Here is a 22,393-nt window from a genome sequence, read left to right on the forward strand (position 1 = left end):
ACATATATTTGCTTATATATATCGGGTTATCCTCGCATGCGTTGCGACGATCGTAGCGGAAACACACGCATGGGGTCGTTCATCTCATGAACGTTTTAGTGAATGTAGATTTCAAAAAAATTCTGAAATCTTAAGGAAAGATTAAAATTACTAATTTGATTAATTTTAGATATTAGAATTCAGAATTGTAAAGATTCTATTTTTACCTTTGAGCGGGTATTTTTTTACCGCAATCTGATGATCGATGATTCGGTTCGCTTGAAGCCGCACAATCGTCCGGTTTTTACAGGTATCCACACGAGGTAGATCGCTCCAAGAACCTTGATTTCACAGGGGTGCTAGCTTTCTTGCAGAGATTTTCTTTTGATGATTGATTTCCTCTCTCTTACAATCAACTCTTTGACTGTTTTGAGAGAAAGAAAAAGGAGGAAGAATAATGAGGAACAGGAAGAAGATGGTGCGCCTCTTCTTTTCCCTTTTTCTTGCTCATGGCTGGAGGAGGAAGAGGGTGGGCGGCTGAATCAATGGATTTTCAATGCTTATCAGCCCTCACGCCTCCCTTCCTTTTATAGGCATCTCATGTCTAGCTAAACAAAGAATAATTTCAATGAGAAATTGTTCCTTGATTCATCCCTCCAAATTCTTTCCAACCCTTTACTTAAAATGGATTAGAGAGAATCAAGAATAGGCATCAAGGCCTCTCCTTGTGCCGTGTGGCAAGCCAAGAGAAGGAGGAGGGGCGGACGCCCCTCCTCTTTGGGCGTGGGGATCCAAGAAAGAAAGGAGGGGCGTCTGCCCCTCCTTTCTTTGGGCGTGGTTCAAGGAGGAGGGGCGGACGCCCCTTCTTCTTTCCTCCCTTTGACTCACACACATGAAGGAAGGGACACTCCCTTCCTTTCATGCATAGATTTCCTAATCTAATTAGGAAACATGTGATTCCTCTTGATTAATTTAATCCTAATCTAATTAGGACCCAATGTGTCCTCCAAATTAATTCATATGAATCTTAATCCAATTAGGATCTAAATTGGACTTCATGAATTAAGTTTCTTATCTAATAAGAAGTTCTAATCAATTAGGACTTCTCATCCTTATCCAATAAGGTTTAAGCCTAATTGATTAAGCCCAATTAAATCAATCAAATTGAAATCCAATTGCAAATCCTTCTTTTTTAACTCACTAACTCTTAGTGGGTTAACCCAATTGTCAATCAAATTGACAATCAAGATCATTTTGATTCTAAATCGCAATTCAACCATTGGAACGATCCAAACCTATTATGTGTGTGACCTCATAGGTTATATTCTATTTGGTCGTAAGATATATTGTGATATCACAATATCATTGAAACTCTTTTTAATGGGTTGAAACAATTTCAACTCTTCTCTTTAGGGTTCACTGATCATCAAGCGAATGTCTTCGAGTTTCACAATCCACTAGTGACACCTAGCAGCATATAGTAGCAACCCAGCAGAACGGAATAGATGAACCTCTAAGTGCAGTTAGTGTATGATACAGTACCTCTATCGTGGATCCCAACAAGATGGAGGTTATGGATAACTCGTCAAATCCCATCGTCTGTTATATGTCAAATTTATTTGACTCAAGTTCGAGATTGGAAAACTCTTTTTCCAAAACTGCTCTGGCCAAGGTCTTTCGAACTTAGTCTCATAAATCAAATATGATCACTCCTAATCTATCAAAGTCGATAGATCTCATCTAGATACAACCCTAATCCGACAATGAACCTACTGCAACCAATTTGCATCACAAGGATCCTTATGGATAGGGCCCATGTTTATGTGCTCGTCAAACTACAGCAACCTCACCGTAAGTAGCTGAGGTATCGCAGGTCTAAGTACTACTCATACAACTGCAGCATCAAGTAAGTCACTGACGAGTGGATAGACATTCAAGTGACTTCTTGCTTTGGTTATTCTCAGTATCCGTGTTTTCTAATAAGCACTTGCACAATCACTCCAGTGTCACTACACTGTGGACTCAATACTTTTCCATCAAGGAAAGTGATCTATGCACTAATTTTATCGGATTGATTATCATCCTTCGTGATGATCCATCAATCAGGAGAAATTTAGGAATTAATTACCTAATGACACATGTCTTAAATTCTTAACTCTTGAGAATATGTGTTATCATCTTATTAATTTCTAGAACGATTCATGAACACATAATAATATGAATGAAAAGAAAGCCCAATTTTATTAATTAATAAAAAAGATCAAGTACAAATTTTAGGTTCCAGAATAATTATAATGCATCTGCCAAATTAGCTTTTATATATATATATATATATGTATGTATGTATGTATGTATGTATATATGGGGTTATGGGAGGTAACAAGAGAACCGTCAGTATTTAAGTTTAACCATAGGTCACTTATTATTATAACTTTAAATTATTTAATAGTATCATAAGTTCAGCTATTTAACTTTTTGTTCTAAAAGCTTCATACGTGCTAAATTTTGATTTGGTGTCCTTATGGCTAGTATTTGATTTTTTTTTTTAGAGAAAAAAATTGTGCAAGGTCCTAATATTTGAAATCTATATCATGTTTCTTTGCTATTCCATTTATATACTATTTTAAGCTTATTTTTTTACGTTTTGGCCAAAAGACCTTTATTTACTTTTTAAGGTTTGACCTTTACTCAAAACTACAATTGCTACATGCTGATAATTTATAAATTATTTCAAAAGTAAAAGTATTTATTGAATTATATAAATAATTTAAAGTAAATTACTACAATTTATAAATAATTTATAAATTGTGCAAGGTCCTAATATTTGAAATCTATATCATGTTTCTTTGCTATTCCATTTATATACTATTTTTAGCTTATTTTTTTATGTTTTGGCCAAAAGACCTTTATTTACTTTTTAAGGTTTAACCTTTACTCAAAACTACAATTGCTACATGCTAATAATTTATAAATTATTTCAAAAGTAAAAGTATTTATTGAATTATATAAATAATAAAAAATAATCATTACAAAGAATGATACTATCTATACTTTTACTGTAGGAATTTTTTTTTGGTACATCGGCTACTTACACTAATCTCACATGAGCCTAGCCAGCTGAATCCGTAGAAAGAAGACTACACAGTGGCAGAGGGATAGAAGTATGTTGAGTCTAAAGGATCCTTTCAAAATATTGGGCAGCACATGAGGCGACCCAATCAGCAGCTCTGTTTGCCTCCCAAAATACATGCACGATCCGGAAAGCACAACACTCCCTCAGCATCAGCCGGATGTCGCCTAGAAGCGGGTGCTATGCCTTCCCCCACCCCACCTCCAGTATGCACTCAATCACCGCCCCCTTAAGGATGATACACCCAGCTTCTAGCACACATCTCCACGTAGCCTTGAGCTCCGCTTCAAAGGTATACTCCCCTGGCCGCGGTAATCAACCTAGAGGCTCGGTCCCTGATCACGAATGCCACTCCTACACTATTATCGTCAGCGGGCAAAATACCATCGAAATTCATCTTGAGATGGCTAGGGGGTGGGGACTCCCAAGACACAAGGACATGCCTAGGCGCAACACTAGTAGGGAGGGGGTCTTAGGTGTCCCTAGCTATCCCAAATGAATCAGTCTCGGCTGCCTCAGTGACTTCTACAGCTCGACGGAGAGCTCTTTCCACAACTAACCTTAGGGGTGTCCTCTTGTCCTCAAAGACTTTGTCATTCCTGTCCAACCAGATGTGATAAGCCAAATAGACAGTAGCAATACCCCACCCAATAGTGCTCGACGATCGTATGGCAGACCTTACATGCCGAAGAAGATCCGCAGCTGACGCTGCGGGCTCTAATAGGGAAAACGAGGCCCTCCTCCAGACCTGCTCGTGGGCACTTTAGCAAGACATGGCTGACATACTCCACCAAGTCCAGGCAGTCCACACACATCGAGAAAATCCTAACTCCTCTCCTAGCCAGCATGCTTCTGGTCGGCAAGCAATCTCGGGCCACCTTCCAAGTGAATAGAGTCACTCGGGGGTAGACCCGCATCCTCTATATCTAACCACCATCAAATCGCTTAGAAGTCTCGCCATCTATCATCGCCTCTAAGTTAACTGAACGCATTCTGGCTCTTCTTGTGGTCGCCCAAATCTGTCAGTCTACCGCTACTCCATGGGGAAGTGGGATGGCAAGGATCCTCTCGGCTAACTGCGCCTCGATCGTCTCCCTTATCAGCTCCTTGATCAACACCTCAACTCACCGGCCCTCTTCGAGGATGAGGAGGCCACTGACTTTGAGATGGGCCATTCTCGCCGCGTCGACCAATGTCGGCATCCGGCTAAGCAGTAGCATCACCACCCATCTATCCTCTAGCACATCAATGAACTCTGTCCATCACCGATCACTCACTTGACTGCCAGTAGCACTAATAGGACGTGAGAGCAGATATCCCTCTAAATGAAAGAGCAGTGGTGTCCACCTCGAAAATCTGCCGTCGTCGTGTGTGCTCCATACTTGGCCCTCAATAAGGCACTCCACATGTTGTTAGGCTGTAGGACAAACCTAGTGGCGCGTCTCGCAGCTAGTACCTCCCACTTCTCCACTAGCGGCTGAACCCCTAATCCATTCTGTCTGAATGGTTGACCAACCACCTTTCATGCCACTAGGTAAATGCCTCCTCTGCCATCCCACCTACCCCAAATGAAGTTCCTGAACATCTGCTCCAAAGACCTCAGTACTGATATTAGAATAAGTGTATTTGCTAACAAATACATTGGTATTGAGCTCAACACCTCCCGCCCCAAGGTGACTCTGCCCATCATAGAAAGAGTGTCCATCTGCCATCCCTCCAATGTGCATTTGATACCCAGCTCAACATCAGAGTGGTCGCTACACCAAAGACGACAGCCAGTGATGGGGACCCCCAAATACCTCATAGTGCCCTCTTACTCACCTACCCCTGGGATCTCTTTGATAGAGGCCTTTGTCTGCAGCTTGATCCTCGGGCTGAAGCATATGGCGGACTTGGCCCTATTCATCTGTTGACCAGAGGCAGAGCAGTACCCCTCTAGAATATCTCGTATCACTTTCACCGACCGCTAGACTTGGGCACTGGGCCGGGCCGCCCATGGCCCGGCACGGCCCGGCACGAAGCGGGCCGTGCCTGGCACGGCCCGCTTGCTACAGTACCGGGCTGTGCCTGGCACGGCCCATTCAAGGGGGCCGTGCTGGGTCACGGTTTTTTGGCCCGCGGGCCGAGCCCGGCACGGCCCATTAGGGCCTGGGCTGGCACGGCCCGCTTCTTGGCCCTCGGGCCAAGCACGGCACGGCCCGTCTCCATTAAAATACCCAAAATACCCCTCAATTTAGCCCAAAATACTCCTCAATTTAGCCGTTTTTGGACTGTTGGGAGGGGCATTTTTGGAAAAATTCCAAAATAGCCGTTTCCAAAACGGCTATTTTCTCCCCCCCCCCTCTCCAGACGGGCCGTGCCAGGCACGGCCCGTTTGCGCCCGAGACGGGCCGGGCCAGGCACGGCCCGTTTAGACCCCTGGCCCGGTGGGCCTGGGCCGGGCCGGCCCGGCACGGCCCGATGCCCAAGTCTACCGACCGCCTAGTCGCTCGAACCAGCAACAGACAATTGTCGACAAAGAGGAGGTGCGAATTTGGACTGTCCTCCAAGATCTGAGTCTCTATCGTGCTCCAAAAAGTTCGGGATATCGCATCCAAACACAAAATGAAGAGCAGAGAAGACAACCGACAACTCTGACGGTGACCAACCGCAGACTCGAAGAAGTGTGTGGGAGAACCATTTACTAGGATGGCGAAGGATGGAGTGACTGCGGGCAGTTCACTAGGATGGCGAAGGATGGAGTGACTGCGGGCAAGTTCTTTATCCGACGACCCAGATGAAGTCTCATTCAATGCAAGGGTTGTAGGCGCCCCACAGATTGCCGGTCTGAACGAGAATTACCACCATCTTTCCCTTAGGGTTAGGGTTTAAAAAATATCTCCAGCTTAATAACGTGGGGCCCGTACACCGATTCTGGTCACTCTCGGCTAGTCACCCTCAACCCGTCCCTTTTTTTTTTGGGTAAATCAACCCGTCCCTTCTCTCGCGTGGCAACATCGCAGCGCCTTGCCGCCATGTGGACGAGAAAGACGGACGACGCTGTATGGAAGGTGACCAGATCCGCAGGCTCATCCAAGGGACCAAAGGGATCATATAAATACCCAGAAGCTCTCCGACTTTAGTTGAGGGAAAAGAAGCGTTGGCCGGTTCTCTTTTTCCGTTGGCTAAAACCCCAACAACCCCCTCTCCTATATAGCTCCCTCGAACACTCTCTTGCGGCCGCGGGCGGTCGGTACGGGCGAATTAGGGTTAGGGTTAGGGTTTGATCGGGCTTTGGGAGAGATGGTGGTGGACAAGGGAAAGAAGGCCAAGGTGGCGGAGCGAGGGGAGGAGGAGGACTCCGAACACATCGACGGGGAGCTCGTGCTCTCCATAGAGAAGCTCCAGGAGATTCAGGACGAGCTTGAGATGGCAATGGCATCCGTTTTCTTCTAATCTTTTTGCGACTTTTCGTCTGATTTTTTTTATTTTGTTTTCTGTTTTTCTTTAGTGAGATTTCGGAAGGAATTCGAGCAGCTGTGTGGAATAGTTAATATCTCAACTGTAGATTCATTGTTGATTCACAAGAAAAGTAACACTGGAAATATATAATTTATTTTTTATTTCCGCTTCAGTTTGATGTTCCGACAGCTAGGAACTAACAATTCTTGCTATGGAAATCTTGATTTTCAAAACCAAATTTGCTTTTTTGGATCCATCAGTATGATGGATTACCTTTTTTTTTTTTATCACAAGGATTTTTCTTGATTTTAGATTTAGTAGTTTATATGGTTTCTAGAATGCGGAAACATGCTATGGTCTCGGTATATTTTTGAAGAATTTAAATTTTTTATGGAAAAAAATTTAAGCTACAGCCATGAAATTGTGCCTAAAAAAATCATTTTATAATTAATGCCCTCTTATTCTTGAAGTAAGCATAGCTTATAAGTTATCATTTATTTTGTATATGCTTGCACGAAAAAGAGTTAATTTATTTGTAGTTTGATATCTAAAAGTAGCCGACTATGTTAAAAAGGGACCAATATTCATCGGGTAATGTTGTTGGTTGCGTGCTGCTGTTCTTATGAGCGACATCTTTTTTTGTGGTTATGTTTATATTCTTGCACGCATTAAGCTGATTTGCATGACGTCTATGCTGACTGTCAAACCCTGGCAAATCTAGCATTAAACTCTTTATTTACGAGAGAATAGGGAGGTTCAAGTGCCTTGAAATGTGCACCCCCCTTCTTCCCTTTCTGATATTCTAATTTTATTTTTTATAGGTCAATGAGGAAGCAAGTGATAAAGTTTTGGAGGTGGAACAGAAATACAATGAGATACGCGGACCTGTTTACAAGAGGCGGAATGAGATCATCAAATCTATTCCAGACTTCTGGTTGACTGCGGTATGTTTTTGAACTGTAGTTATCCTTCACTTACTTTATTGAATTTTTAATTTCTATCGGTAATTAAAACAAATCATTCAAATCCTTTTTCCTCAAATTTGCAGTTTCTGAGCCATCCAGCACTTAGTGATCTTGTGACCGAAGAAGACCAAAAGGTCTGCTTCCATTGCTGAAAATGTGTTATTGCCCATGACATTTCTTTATCTATACCTGAATTCTTAACTTGCAGATCTTCAAGTACTTGGAATCGCTAGATGTGGAAGATTTTAAAGATTTGAAGTCAGGCTATTCCATAACTTTTGTGAGTGTTCTTTTTATTTGTCTGTTTGTTCTTTAGCAGAGGATTAACTCACCTTCTCCCATCTAATATGTTCAATAACTTGCTTTGTTGGTCTAATATGGTTTATATGATGTTCAGAGCTTCTCCCCTAACCCTTATTTTGAAGATACAAGCCTTAAAAAGACATATTCCTTCTTTGATAATGGAACCACTAACATAGCGGGTACAGCAATCAGGTGGAAGGAGGAGATGGTAAGGACATTCTCTTTAAGAACATTGTGCTTTATATTCTGACTTGTCACCTGATGTGAATGGCACAACTAATGTTTCTTCATCACCATAGTTGAAGAATACTGCAAATGGTGTTGCTCATGAGAAGATTGGAAATAAACGACCCTTTCCTGAGGAAAGGTGGGTTTTTAATCTCCCTATGTTCTTTCTATGTTAATGCAAAGCACTATTACTGAGCTTACCAAATTTGCAGTCTTAAATAATATTTACTGCTGTAGCTTAATTGCTATAAATTCTTCTGCATTTATGTGGTCAGATGTGCTTCATATAGCTGAAGTTTTGGGTTACCCTGCTTACTTTATATTGTGACTTTGGGCATCATTAATGGTATTATAAATGCTTTTAAACCCCATGTTACTTAATCAACCATGGTATCTTGGGATACAAGGCTATCTTCTCATTCGCAAATAGCTAGAAATAATATTGTTCTTCCTTGAATTGTCACAAATGGGAATGGGGTAGTGCTGTATTTCTTTGCTTAGAGCTACTTGATGGGACAATTTAAATTGAAAATTTTGAACATTATGGGATAATCTATTTATCAATGTGGACAAATTAATGTTGCCACTCTACATTATCTACATTGGGACATTTTGGAACCTATTCCACAAGCTCTGTATTCTGTAATATGTATGGATGTGGACGATGATGAAATGATATCAAAATTCAGGATTGAGGATTCCTGAACCTAGCCATGTGAAACTATGGAATTTGTAGGCAGGAATCAACACATGGTGCCCTTGTTACATGAGTGTCTCATATGCATGAAGAAAGCTAACATGTTGGTGAGTTTGCTAGTGAAATTAGTGCATAATGCACATTTTGTTACCATTGGAGTGATGTAGATTTGTGCTAATTCTCTGGAAGTTGATCTCCAAGTAGCAATTTGATGTAGTCTATGCCCATCCATTGATTCACATCTGGATGGAAACATTTTTTTATGTTAGAGATGGCAAGTAGCATTCTAATGCATTATGAGGGATGCTAATAATTTGAGACACGTCGCTAATTAGGGGCTTTGGAAATGTTATGTGGGCAGAACATCTTACCTCTTTTCTATGTTAGCATCTTTTGTATTCTTAATTTCATTTATCCCCACTTATTGGTTGTTAAGCAAGGGCGGATCTTGGAATGCTTTTCTTTTCTTTTCTTTTTCTTTTGTTTTTTGAAGGGACGGCGTGGGGCAAAGAAAAGGTAAATTAAAATTCTTGTAGAGGCAAGGGCCTCCACCGTAAAAGGTGGGTACTAAACAATGGATGGAGCTTATAAAAAGAATAAAAGATTAAAAATCAATATATTTTTTTAAAAATGAATGAATATGAGTGTTTTCAACTTGATACAGTTATATGAAAAACTAAGAGCTTCGCATATGTGATGCACATACAAACCTAGAGAAGAAAGTGAGAAAAAACACATTGACGACCATGGTTAAGAATACTAGCCCAATATTAGAGGTGACGCCCCTTAAAGAGGGGAAAGAAAGTCTTACAAAGAAGGGTAAAGAACTAGAGTTGCTTGTATTATGAGAAGAAAGTTAAGGGAAAAAACAAAAAAAATCAGGCGAGGGGCTAGATTCAGTGGTGTTGGACTCTGGATGGAGATGCATCCCCCATAGTTCACTTTATAACATACACATGTATGATGTAACCTGTGATTATTGTGGTCTCCTATAGAGGGAAGTTTTATTGAGACAGTTGCTAAAAACGAATTTTCGAAACTGTCCTCCAGTCCACCGAGTCCTTGAAAGGACAATATCACTTTTCTTGAAAGGGTTGCGTGCTAGACTTTTTTACTTGATAAGGAGTAGTTTCTAGTATAGATTTGTCTGAGAGAATTTGAACATATGCACTTATTTGAAAAGGAAGGGATGAAGACTGCTAAGAAGGGTGCCAATGGGCTAGGTTGGACTGGGTCGGGCCTAGGCCTGATTTCGGCCAATTTTGAAAATTGAGGCTTGAGCCTCCTCTAGCCTAGCATATGCTTGACCCAAAGATCCCAGGCCCAAGCTTAACCTGATTGTGAGTATTTTTTTAAGGTTGGCTTAGGCTTAAGTTAGGGCCAGTTCATTGTAAGGAATGTTTTCAGGCCTAGACCCAGCCTGCAGACATTTCAGACTCATGAGTTCGGGACCTGTTGGGCTTTAGATAGGAGTGAAAATGGATTAGATATTACCTATATAAATTTGTTTTTGCATCCACATCTATCCAAATATAAATGCCAATTGTCCGACTAATGTCTATTTCTGTATTTATTCCCTTCCAAGAGCAGCAGATGTGGATATGTATATGGATGCACCAAATCTCAATCCATATCCGAATATTCAATTTTGTTTGCAATTCCGTTTACTTTCGTATAGCTCTTCTAAAGTTCAAAGCAAAATACGTGGCAACATAAAGATATACTTAGTTTAATCCTCTTTCCATACAGTGACATCTTTGATTTGATATATTGCATCTTTAATTACGAGTTTTTTATTCTGAAGCATGCAAATTAGCATAATTGTTGGGATCTACTTTTAAGTCAGATGATTAAGTGGATGCAGCTATGTCTTTCTTGTTTTTTGTATGATCATTTGTTGTTTTAGAAAAGTAATAAAAGAAATTTAGGAAGCTTGTATACTGAACGTGAGTTAAAATATACAAAGTGGAATAATATCTTCTCCATAACATTTGGCTATCGAGTCTATATCCATATTAGTATTTGTATTTGTCAATATCCAATTTGTATCTGAATCCATTTAAAATAAAATATGGATACAAATTCTAACATTCAAGTAAAATCCGCATCATATCCGCCAAACAAAAATAGATATGGGCATATTCATATAACCTTTCATTTAGGTTAGAGATCACAAAAACACGTGATTTTTGGTTTTCTAGATATTTTCAGTAGTATAGATGATGGTTAACGGTATGGATCTTCAATTTAGATGCCCTATAATAACTTTGAAACTGAGAGAAGTAGATACCCTCTTCTTTCTTTCTTGATCAATCCCTTTATTCCTCATTCTTTGAGAATCAGAAAGATCCCTTTTGTGCTTGAGTTTGTTCATTTGGAATCTAGGCCCTTCAATCTTCTACTTTTTTCCATTTACTTATTTTTTGCTTTATTTTTTTCATTTCATTTTGATTTTCTTACCCTCTCTCTCTTTTTTTTATTCCTTTCCATCATTCCTTAAGTCCCATAAGTCTGTTGATCCTGTAGAATCTGATGTTTGGATGTGTGTGTATATATATATATATATGTATGTATGGATGTGTGTGTGTATATAGATATATATATGTATGTATGTATGGATGTATATATATATATGTATGTATGGATGTGTGTGTATATATGTATGTATGTATGTATGTATGTGTGTGTGTATATATATGTATATGAAGACTTAACACTCTTTTTGAGTGGGAGAAAGCACAGTATGAACAAAGAAGAAAGAAAAAAAGAAGCAAAAAAAGAAAAGGGAACATAATCCCACCTTAGTTCTTTACCATAACCATACTTATATTTTTACCCATCTCTAAAATTGTAGGTGTATATCTATATGCTAGATGAATAAGATGTATCGTGCTCTTGACTATCAAGAAGTATAGTCCATCTTATATATATATATATACATATATACTTGTGTGTGTGTGTGTGTAAAAGAGAGAGAGAGAGAGAGAGAGAGCTAATATGTGAGCGTCCACATAACTATCCTAATAAAGTCAGGTTTGATCAGATGATTAGAGGCTCGATATCAATGATCCAAGTTTTGGGTGTGATCTACCATCTTTAAACTATTTATTATTAAAAAATTATGTGATTTAGAGATCCCTAGCTTATGCGTCCATTGATCAAAAACATGCATTTTTGTCATGTAAGTTAAACTATATATTTTTGACCATTGGATACATAAGTGATGTATAGGCTAGGGATCTCAAAGTCACATTATTTTTTGATTGTCGGTAAGTTATAGATGGTAGATCACATTCAATGGCTTGAATCATTGGTGCCGGGCCCCTGGTCGTCCAATCAAGACTGCCTTGTTATGGTAGTTTTGTGTGTATTTGTATAACTCTGACTATGTTTTGTACATAGCTGGTCCCAAGACGAATAAAGGAGGATTGCAATAGGTTGGCGACCAACGTAAAACTATAATCACATCTCTGTGCGTGTATATATAACGTAAAACCACATTTTTTACCACTCATTTCATAGGCTAGTTGTCTCCAAACATTATTTTTTTGTCTGTAAGCAGTTTAGATGTAGTCTAACACATCCAGCGACTTGGATCATTAGTGTCAGACCATTGTTTTCCACTCGAGACAAACTTGGTCCGACATCAAATCCTGTCAATCGGTCAAGATTAACTGGATCCAACCTCAAAATCCAATCGATTGGATTCTAGTCTGCATCTCTCTCTCTCTCTCTCTGTGTGCGTGTGCGCGCGTGCGTGCGTGTCTTTGAACAGAGGTAAATCTTTGCCTGCTAAAGGAATCAATCGATTTTCTGGATAATCCAATATTTATATGTATTTCTACGGATGAGACATCCTGCAAATTTTTTTAATAGACATATAGAAATTATTGTACGTCAAGTAACATCAAAAGTGTTGGTTTCAGAAGATGGAATGTCTAATGTTTTTTTTACCTCTGTGTGTGTGTGTGTGTTGGTTGTTATGAAACTAATTTAGCTACTTATCTTATTTATTTCATTTCATTTTATCTTCTGTGATGCAGTTTCTTTAGCTGGTTTGGTGAAACTCAGCAGAAAAGTATCACAGAAGGGTTTTCTGATGAGGTAAACGATCATTCCTTGTTTCTGCTCCATTTAAAGCAAATTTGTACAGTTCATTATTCAGGTATGATGTGAAATTTAACGATCACAAAATAAGGGTCTACAATAATACGATGTGCTGTCCTTCATCTTCTTGATATTTGTTGTTAATGTAGATTAAATTAAGCCAACTCTATCTGTTTTCTCTTTAGCTATTTGTTTGCAGGCTGTTTCATCATATTTATATTTTATCCTGTGTGAAAGTTTTCTTATTACTCATAAATATGCAGGTGGCTGAGATAATAAAGGAAGATTTATGGCCCAATCCTTTGAAGTACTTTAACAATGTCAGTTGTTACTTGTTTGCTTCTTTTGGTATCTAGAATATATTTTTGTGCCAGCAAGTTCACTGTTTATTGTGCATATGAATATAAATGTATACATGTACATGCATGCATGCATGTACGCGTAGATACACACATACATACATCTGTTCATTCATGCTTATGCATTGTGTGTAAAAATATATATATATATATATATATATATATATATATATATATATATATATAAAGAGAGAGAGAGAGAGAGAGAGAGAGAGAGAGAGAGAGTGCGTTATCCCAAGATTTAAAATGCTAATACACGCTGGTGCAGGAGGCCGACGAGGAGGATTTTGATGGAGACGAAGATGATGAAGAGGTAATTATGCTTCTTGTTCCTCTGTCTAATTGCTAATTGTTGTTTAATGCTCTTATTCTCCTAGCCAATGGATCAGCCTTTGCTAGATTCTAGCTTCTCATGGTTTTGTGACTCTTGTCAACTGGTAGATAAATTTTGGACACCTTAAATCTTTTTGAATGAGTTTGGACATGTCCGGTTGACTCTAGACACTTGGATGGTCTATTATTCTTCTCATGAGGAATTGAAGAAACAGCTTCTTCACTTTAAAATTAAACTTAAGAAAGCTCGATGAATGATAAGATGAAGCAGGATCTGTTAAATATTGTATATTGTTGTTTGCTGCTTGCTATTATGAACAATTAATTATTCCTTGATATTTTGAAGCAAAATTAATACCTCAAAAAGAACCGGTGGTAATTCTCTCTGAAGGAATTCTCACTTAGAAGCTATAAGCATATCCCCTAACATCCTAACCTAATCCTAACACCATATAAAAGTGGCTTAATTTCTCTACTTTTCAATTCCCATAATAACCCTATTAGATTTTTTTTCTAAAAAGCTTATATTGATCCTGCATAAGACTTTCATGAAAAAAAGGATTCACATTGATGGTGGTAGTCACCCAGGGAAACAATCTCATTGAGTTGGGATTCTCAAGATTTTGTGCATAACAAGAGTCATATATCCTCCAAAATCCAAATTGATAGTGATTTGTCAATCATAGCAAAACTTATTATAAGCAATATATATTAGTGCCTAATCTTTTTGGGTAAAATTGGTCCTATACCTAAAATCTTGGTTGTAGCCACATGCTTCTGCACATGCATTGTAACTAGTAATGAACAAAAGTATAAATTCAATTTGATAAAGCTGAATGCCAAATCTTATTATGGGGAATTCCCACCACTTTCTGTGTTACATGTTTTAGAAAGTAAAGACTTACTATGGAATTTTATTCATTACTTGTTTAGAATTTTGCACCTATTCTCAGTCGGCTTGCAATTTTTTTTTTTTTTTCCATGACTTACCAGTTATCACCAGGGAGACTCTCCTTCAGCTGCATATTTATGTTATCTTGAAACTTCCCACTCTGATTTCTTTCTTTATTTCAGTAAAAAATATCATCTCACAACAAAGTTTGTGACTGCATCCATGAAACATGTTTCCCAACCCGAACAAAATCAAGAGTCTATTTATCTCCAACATCTGGTCAAACATAAACATATACGTTGAATTAGTCTCTAGGCTCTAAACTCTTCGATGATACAATTTAAAGGCATTATTTTCTTGATCCTTCCATATCCTATCAAGGTCGAAAAAAGATCAATTCAGCAAGTCTAAGAATTTGATATATAGCAAATTAGTTGTCCAAAGTCTTTGTTTACTCATACATGTTTATCTGTCATAAACATACATTTTGATGAAATGGAAGCAGATCTCAGTTACTAAAGAATATGAAGCCTACACCTTCATTTCTTTTTCATAACTTACTATGACCAGGAGGCCAATCTGTAATTTGAGAGATGGTCTAATGCTGGGCAACACCTTATCTGACTGAAATTTAGATCTTGTGCTGTATTTTTATTGTATTGCTGCCCGATTTACTATCAAGGTTGTTAAATTGTTATTTGTCTTTATATCATGGGATGAACTTTATCTTTACTCAACTACTTGAAGTTCCCAAGCTGACTGAAAGAATAAGCAGACATGAAAAAGAAGTGGCTACTTAACTATGATTGAAATGATATTCTAAGCAACTTATATATTGCTGAAGCAGATAAATGAAGCTTTCTGTTCTGTTATCAATGCAGAATAACAGAACCTTTGACATTGCAGGCGACCCAAACTACTCCCCTTGTTATTTCTCTGTTTGTATGCCCTAGTATACAGCAGTTTTGATGTGGTCAAAGAACAATGCCAGCATCCTTGGAATGTTATGCTCCATTTATATTCAGACCACTACAGGAAAATATGACCTTGGTTCATGATCTATTTGTCTGCAGGGCACTGACTCTGAAGACGAGGATGAAGTTCAAGGCGACGAAGATGATGACGAAGAAGATGATAGCTAAATTTATAATTCATTGTTTTTTTCTATTTTAGTCTTCTTGTCATGTTTATATGGCTCAAGTCAACCTGGTATTGCAGAAGGGCCTGAATGTAGTGTCAAGGATGGCAGCTGTTGCTCTCCTCTTTTGCAGACCTTGGCAAAAGAGGTCTTTGCTTATTTATGCTAGGAGTTGAGACTACGAGAGTAGTAGGATATACCTTGGATGTATGATCTGTTCATCTTTTCTTCTGTAGAGTTTTTTTTTTCGTTTTTTGGTTTTTTTCCTGTTTTCTGTGAATGGGCATTTCAGTTCATCATTTTTGCCCCAAATTATGATTACTAAATTACCTCCTGTGTAAGAGAAACACTGGTTATCCATCCGGATGGGGGAAAAAGTAGAGCTATAGGCTGTAAGTCGGCTTGTTAGAGAACTTTTCTTAACCTCTGTATATTCTTATGCCTACTCCCATTTTGGACGATGAAATGCCGTATTACCGTCTATCACATTGTTTATGCGCTTTTGAACCTTTTTAGATTGTTTGGTGCTCTTGGAACCTGGTGTGTCTGTACCCATGTAACCCTGTGTAGCTGGAGATTCTGGCTGTGTTAATATACAGATGGGCTCGAGGTTCATTGAAATGGAATTGAAGTAGAGGGAGATTGGCTCCATATGATGTCCTGGATCCTAGGAGCAGGTGAGTAGGTTTGCTTTATTTCTGCCGAGTGATGCCGAGCTGGTTTGAGAAACCTGAAAAAAGCTGGAAGTTTACGACTGCCAAAAAAAAAATCACCAACTTTCCAGTAAAAATTTCAGTGAATTGATAGCCTCAAGTTTCAAATCTTCTTTAATTTCCAATTGGATGCCCTAATGGGAGAAGGCTGCACAACCGGACTTGCGCTTGTGACCAAGTATTCTTCTGTAGCTAAATTCAAATAGTCATTGTAGGTGGTCTATCTCAACGCCACTGGAAAAAGAGATGGGAGCCAAAAAATAAAAATAAAAGAAACTTAGATTTGTTTTTCTTTTTTCTTCCCTTTCTACTTAAAACTGCAGGAAAAGCACCCTCTAATAATTAATTTACGATAACCCATTCTACCTTGAACGTGCGTCACTCACCATTTATTTAGAGATAAGGCGGGCACTGGGCTTCTTTGCTAGTCCTTAGCCCGCACTTTTCTTCCTTTTTGCCTTAAATCGCTATCTCTTTAAGTGGTATTAGATCTGATCTATAATCTATGTGGACTAGGAGACGCTGCGTAAACAGATGAAGTATATGAGAGCCCGTGCGGGCGTGTGTTTAGTCACATATTAGTTATTCGCTGGGTAGATTTTGGGTACCTATATCGAATCAAGAAATCCAAATAATATCTTCCGATTAGTCATTTTGAATGAGCTCCTGGGTTGTTACATAACATGACTCACAGAATGATCTAACAAGCTTAGATATCTACAACTCTTTCATCTTATCATCTCCAATCCGAGTAGCAGTACTTACAATAAAACTTCAGTACAATAATGGAAAAGGAAGGTAAATAATAGTAGCTAAAAATAATTAAGAAAAATAGGTAAAACTTCAGTACAATAATGGAAAAAGAAGGTAAATAATAGTAGCTAAAAATAATTAAGAAAAATAGGAAATATGCACTACAACAGTAGAATCCATAAAACTTAGAGCTGATTTGTAAGTCTCTATTTCCTGAAAAAATATCAGCAAAACTAAGTTCAAATGGAAAACAAAAATATAATGAAACGGAAAACAAGAAAATTTATCAGTCTTAAAAAAAAGAGGTTTCCCGTGGGTTTTCCCACTTAAATGGAATAATTCATATTTTTTTCAAGAAACTCCTGATCTCATCCCACGCGATTGCAGTCATTCATACTTTAATAATAGTTATAAAAATGAATAACAACTATTTCTTTCATAACTCAATTTCCATCTACCTCTCTACTTCATGATGTAAACTGTTGCTGGAAATTGGACCCGGGGGCCGCCGCGAAGCCGGAGAAGGAGGAGCTCCGCTGCTACAGGGGGCGGACGGCGGTGCGCCGGCCGGCTGCATCCTCCACCGTGGGGCGTGGGAGCGTCCGAGGAGGGGAGTGGTGCGTCCAGTCCTGCCCTGTCCTGCAAAAAAGCCGGTGGCCGGGCTCCCCGGCGCCGGCCCTCCGATGCCTAAGTTAGAGGGGGCAAGTATGTGGAGAGAGCGGGGAGGAGAGTATGTGGAGAAGACACAGAGGATATTTGGATAAGATCAAGAAGATGAAAGGGATGGTGTCATCAATTGTGTCTGTGCTTCCTCCCACCCCGTCCCGGAGGGTTCAGTCCGGGGAGTTTTTGTTAGGGGTTTCTCAGAGTCCAGTCTCCAGAGTCCTCTCCCTCTTCCCCCCAGGCTTCCTTTTATAAAAGGATTTGGTTACCTGGGAGGTGACAGGAGGTTTGTCCTGTTCTGTGATAATTGGGCACGATTTAGCCCATTAATGGCGTAGTGGAGAACGGGACCGGATCAGACCGGAACCAGGGAGTTGTCACGGTCGATCGGACCTGTTGGAGTTGTTGAACCGCCGGTCGTGGTGGGCCTGGGGTCCGTGGATGGTAAGTGCATTTATTACCGAATGAACCGGCGGTCAGGTAGAGCCATACGCTCTGATGGTTCAGTGATCTGGAGATCGTCTTGGGCCGTGTTCATTAAATGACTGAGTGCATCGGAGACTTGAAGGAGCCTCGTGCATTAATGGCAGGTCGTGCTGAATACCTGCGGAGATCTTATGCCTTGATGGCTTGAAGATAGCGGCAGGTTATAGTGGAGTTGTCAGGTCCCTTAGAGGGTTAGGTGGAGATTGGATATTTGGCTAAGGCATGGGCTTGGCCTGCTGTGCTCGGCCTTCTGGTCTCGGCTCTCTGGTCTCGGCTCTCTGGTCTCGGCCTTCTGGTCTCGGCTCTCTGGTCTCGGCTCTCTGGTCTCGGCCTTCTGGTCTCGGCTCTCTGGTCTCGGCTCTCTGGTCTATGAGCTCGAGAGCGGAAGAGCTCGATCACTTAGGATGAGCTCGAGAGCGGAAGAGCCTGATCACTTAGGATGAGCTCGAGAGCGGAAGAGCTCGATCACTTAGGATGAGCTCGAGAGCGGAAGAGCCCGATCACTTAGGATGAGCTCGAGAGCGGAAGAGCCCGATCACTTAGGATGAGCTCGAGAGCGGAAGAGCCCGATCACTTAGGATGAGCTCGAGAGCGGAAGAGCTCAATTACTTAGGATGAGCTCGAGCTTACTGATGGATTTGGGTGCTATAATTACATTTGTGGGGTGGTCCATTTTTCCACCAACACTACCCCCCGACTTCCGAGTCCGAGCTGCTTTTTGGCTCGGGCGAAGGAAGTAGTTCAGTCATCGATCGTCCTGGTGCTGTGAGCGTTCTTACACCAAGGCGACTGAAGACGCTTTTTCTGCTCGGAGTCCGTTCTTTGGGGACGTCGGCAGACAAGAATCCAAGTAAAGATAAATGAGAATGTAAAGACATAAAATGAATGGGTACCTTGTACCGTGTGCGTCCTTGCGCCGAGGCGACTAAAGACGCTTCTCTGCTCGGACTCCGTTCTTTGGGGACGTCGGCAGAGAAGAATCCAAGTAAAGATAAATGAGAATGTAAAGACATTAAATGAATGGGTACCTTGTACCGTGTGCGTCCTTGCGCCGAGGCGACTGAAGACGCTTCTCTGCTCGGACTCCGTTCTTTGGGGACGTCGGCAGAGAAGAATCCAAGTAAAGATAAATGAGAATGTAAAGACATTAAATGAATGGGTACCTTGTACCGTGTGCGTCCTTGCGCCGAGGCGACTGAAGACGCTTCTCTGCTCGGACTCCGTTCTTTGGGGACGTCGGCAGAGAAATCCAAAAATAGAATAGCGGGCTGAGCTCGTTGGCTGAAGACGATGGAGCACGAGCCGAGCTCGTCCGGTCAGAGAGGACCGCTACTCATCTCGATGTCTCGAGCATCCCTATAGCCGGGGCATCCCGACGTCTCGGAGCATCCTGACCGTGGTCAGGGTAGGAGCACGAGCCGAGCTCGTCCGGTCAGAGAGGACCGCTAACTCATAGCCGATGGAGCACGAGCCGAGCTCGTCCGGTTAGAGAGGACCGCTAACTCATAGCCGATGGAGCACGAGCCGAGCTCGTCCGGTCAGAGAGGACCGCTAACTCATATCCCGACGTCTCGGGCGTCCCTATAGCCGGGGCATCCCGACGTCTCGGGGCATCCCGACGGATCGGGGCATCCCGACGTCTCGGGGCATCCTGACCGTGGTCCGGGTAGGAGCCGAGCCGAGCTCGTCCGGTCAGAGAGGACCGCTAACTCATAGCCGATGGAGCACGAGCCGAGCTCGTCCGGTCAGAGAGGACTGCTAACTCATAGCCGATGGAGCACGAGCCGAGCTCGTCCGGTCAGAGAGGACCGCTAACTCATATCCCGACGTCTCGGGCCATCCCGACGGATCGGGGCATCCCGTTGTGGCAGGGCATCCCAATATATTGGGGGGTAGTGTTGCGGGCGCCGTCCCAAGGACTTACACCCGTAAGGAGGGAGTACATGCTGGTTTCTTGCTTGCTGCCGGAAGACAGAAGACTTGGAAGGATAATGGGATTTAATGGGGCTGTACCCTTTGTCACAGAGGCTTACAATCCCATTTTAAAGCTCCATAACTCTCCTTCTCCAAACCTCAGCTTTTATTTCTCTTTCCCCCCAACTCGTTGACGTGAGACTTGGACTACTACTTCTCACTGGTTGCCCCCACATACGTCGTTGCAGCGGGAGCCATGCCTGATTCGAGATGGCTCGGGAGTCAGGAGAAAGTTTCTTTCTCTGCTTAACATGATTCCGTGGAGGCGGCACAGGAGGGGCCTCCACTTGTTGCAGGCTTTGGGCTGCAAATAGCTAGCGCTTGGACTTGCTGCACAAGCGCATCGAAGTGCTCGAGTTGGACTTGTGGAACTTGATCTACCGGAGATCTTGATGGTGAATTTTGGACTGAGCGTTTGGGACTTGGAGCATGATACTCGAAGGGGAAACCCGCTTGTAGGGGGCTCCGGTTGAACTGGAGCCGGAGGAGGCGGTGCCGTTGGGATGCCCCTGGGTTGCAAGCTTTGGACAGCGGTAGCCAAGGCTTGCACTTGTTGCACCAGGGCATCGAACTGCTCCGGCCGAATTTGATGAACTGACTCGGTCGGAGGTGATGAGTTCCGGACGGAACGCTCCGGGCTAGGTGGAGGTCGTTGAGAGGCATTGGAAGCCCCTTTGCTTCTTAGCTTCATGGCAGCGAACTCGGTCCCTTCCTCTAGCGCCAACTGTTGCTGGAAATTGGACCCGGGGCCGCCGGCTTCGCGGAGAGGATATTTGGATAAGATCAAGAAGATGAAAGGGATGGTGTCATCAATTGTGTCTGTGCTTCCTCCCACCCCGTCCCGAAGGGTTCAGTCCGGGGAGTTTTTGTTAGGGGTTTCTCAGAGTCCAGTCTCCAGAGTCCTCTCCCTCTTCCCCCCAGGCTTCCTTTTATAAAAGGATTTGGTTACCTGGGAGGTGACAGGAGGTTTGTCCTGTTCTGTGATAATTGGGCACGATTTAGCCCATTAATGGCGTAGTGGAGAACGGGACCGGATCAGACCGGAACCAGGGAGTTGTCACGGTCGATCGGACCTGTTGGAGTTGTTGAACCGCCGGTCGTGGTGGGCCTGGGGTCCGTGGATGGTAAGTGCATTTATTACCGAATGAACCGGCAGTCAGGTAGAGCCATACGCTCTGATGGTTCAGTGATCCGGAGATCGTCTTGGGCCGTGTTCATTAAATGACTGAGTGCATCGGAGACTTGAAGGAGCCTCGTGCATTAATGGCAGGTCGTGCTGAATACCTGCGGAGATCTTATCCTTGATGGCTTGAAGATAGCGGCAGGTTATAGTGGAGTTGTCAGGTCCCTTAGAGGGTTAGGTGGAGATTGGATATTTGGCTAAGGCATGGTCTCGGCCTTCTGGTCTCGGCTCTCTGGTCTCGGCTCTCTGGTCTCGGCCTTCTGGTCTCGGCTCTCTGGTCTCGGCTCTCTGGTCTATGAGCTCGAGAGCGGAAGAGCTCGATCACTTAGGATGAGCTCGAGAGCGGAAGAGCCTGATCACTTAGGATGAGCTCGAGAGCGGAAGAGCTCGATCACTTAGGATGAGCTCGAGAGCGGAAGAGCCCGATCACTTAGGATGAGCTCGAGAGCGGAAGAGCCCGATCACTTAGGATGAGCTCGAGCTTGCTGATGGATTTGGGTGCTATAATTACATTTGTGGGGTGGTCCATTTTTCCACCAACATAAACTAACATCATTTTATGCTCCATGGATTTATAGATACTCTCATCTTTTTTACCAAATAAACTTTGTCCTCTCTTACTGTCGGCTTCTTCTAACGAAAGCTGAAAAAAAGAGGTCCAAAAATTCATCTTTCTCTCTCTCACACACACACGCACACGCACACACATATTAGGCCACCATGATATGAGAAGACCTATCGGTATCAATGCTCGCAAAATCTCAGAAACTCATTAGGCCATTCATGACTCTGAATCTGAGTTGCTACCATGATTAGTAGCATAATTTGCATCCGGTTGTTCTGCAATTATACATGGGATACTAAATGAAAGTCAATGAGTCTATTTACACAACATGTTGTCAAGGAGTGTAGTTTTCAAGTTCCATAAACACTATAGAATAAGAAATATTTTACAAAAAAGTACAATCATATATGCTTCTTTTGCATGCATCAAGCATGCCAAACGTAGTGAATAGGAGAGGGGGGGGGGGGGGGGGGGGGGATGTGAA

At 41.8% G+C, this 22,393-nt stretch overlaps 1 protein-coding gene across 2 annotated transcripts; it reads left to right on the top strand.

The window, feature by feature from the left end:
• Positions 1 to 6,218: 6,218 nt before the first annotated feature.
• On the top strand, positions 6,219 to 15,982 carry LOC103716794 (NAP1-related protein 2-like). Of its 2 annotated transcripts, XM_039128850.1 has the most exons (10): positions 6,219 to 6,520; positions 7,372 to 7,494; positions 7,599 to 7,649; positions 7,724 to 7,795; positions 7,913 to 8,026; positions 8,118 to 8,185; positions 12,787 to 12,847; positions 13,114 to 13,170; positions 13,478 to 13,522; positions 15,508 to 15,980. In XM_039128850.1, exons 1-10 carry the CDS (start codon positions 6,392 to 6,394, stop codon positions 15,574 to 15,576), a joined length of 789 nt encoding a protein of 262 aa, XP_038984778.1. In that variant the 5' UTR covers positions 6,219 to 6,391; the 3' UTR covers positions 15,577 to 15,980. The 2 variants fall into 2 exon arrangements, with proteins under 2 accessions (XP_038984778.1, XP_038984779.1); XM_039128851.1 differs by lacking the exon at positions 13,114 to 13,170 and having other exon boundaries at positions 15,508 to 15,982.
• The last annotated feature ends 6,411 nt before the right edge of the window (positions 15,983 to 22,393 follow it).

This window comes from Phoenix dactylifera, chromosome 8 (assembly GCF_009389715.1).
Source record: "Phoenix dactylifera cultivar Barhee BC4 chromosome 8, palm_55x_up_171113_PBpolish2nd_filt_p, whole genome shotgun sequence".
In the NCBI taxonomy this organism is placed as follows: Eukaryota; Viridiplantae; Streptophyta; class Magnoliopsida; order Arecales; family Arecaceae; genus Phoenix; species Phoenix dactylifera.

What these genes read in the sequence shown, in the direction of transcription:
- LOC103716794 (XM_039128850.1), top strand. Translation starts at nt 6,392, where the DNA reads ATGGTGGTGGACAAGGGAAAGAAGGCCAAGGTGGCGGAGCGAGGGGAG. An exon ending in TTCAGGACGAGCTTGAGATG is followed by an intron (nt 6,521 to 7,371) that starts GCAATGGCATCC and finishes TATTTTTTATAG; the next exon opens with GTCAATGAGGAAGCAAGTGA. An exon ending in CAGACTTCTGGTTGACTGCG is followed by an intron (nt 7,495 to 7,598) that starts GTATGTTTTTGA and finishes TCAAATTTGCAG; the next exon opens with TTTCTGAGCCATCCAGCACT.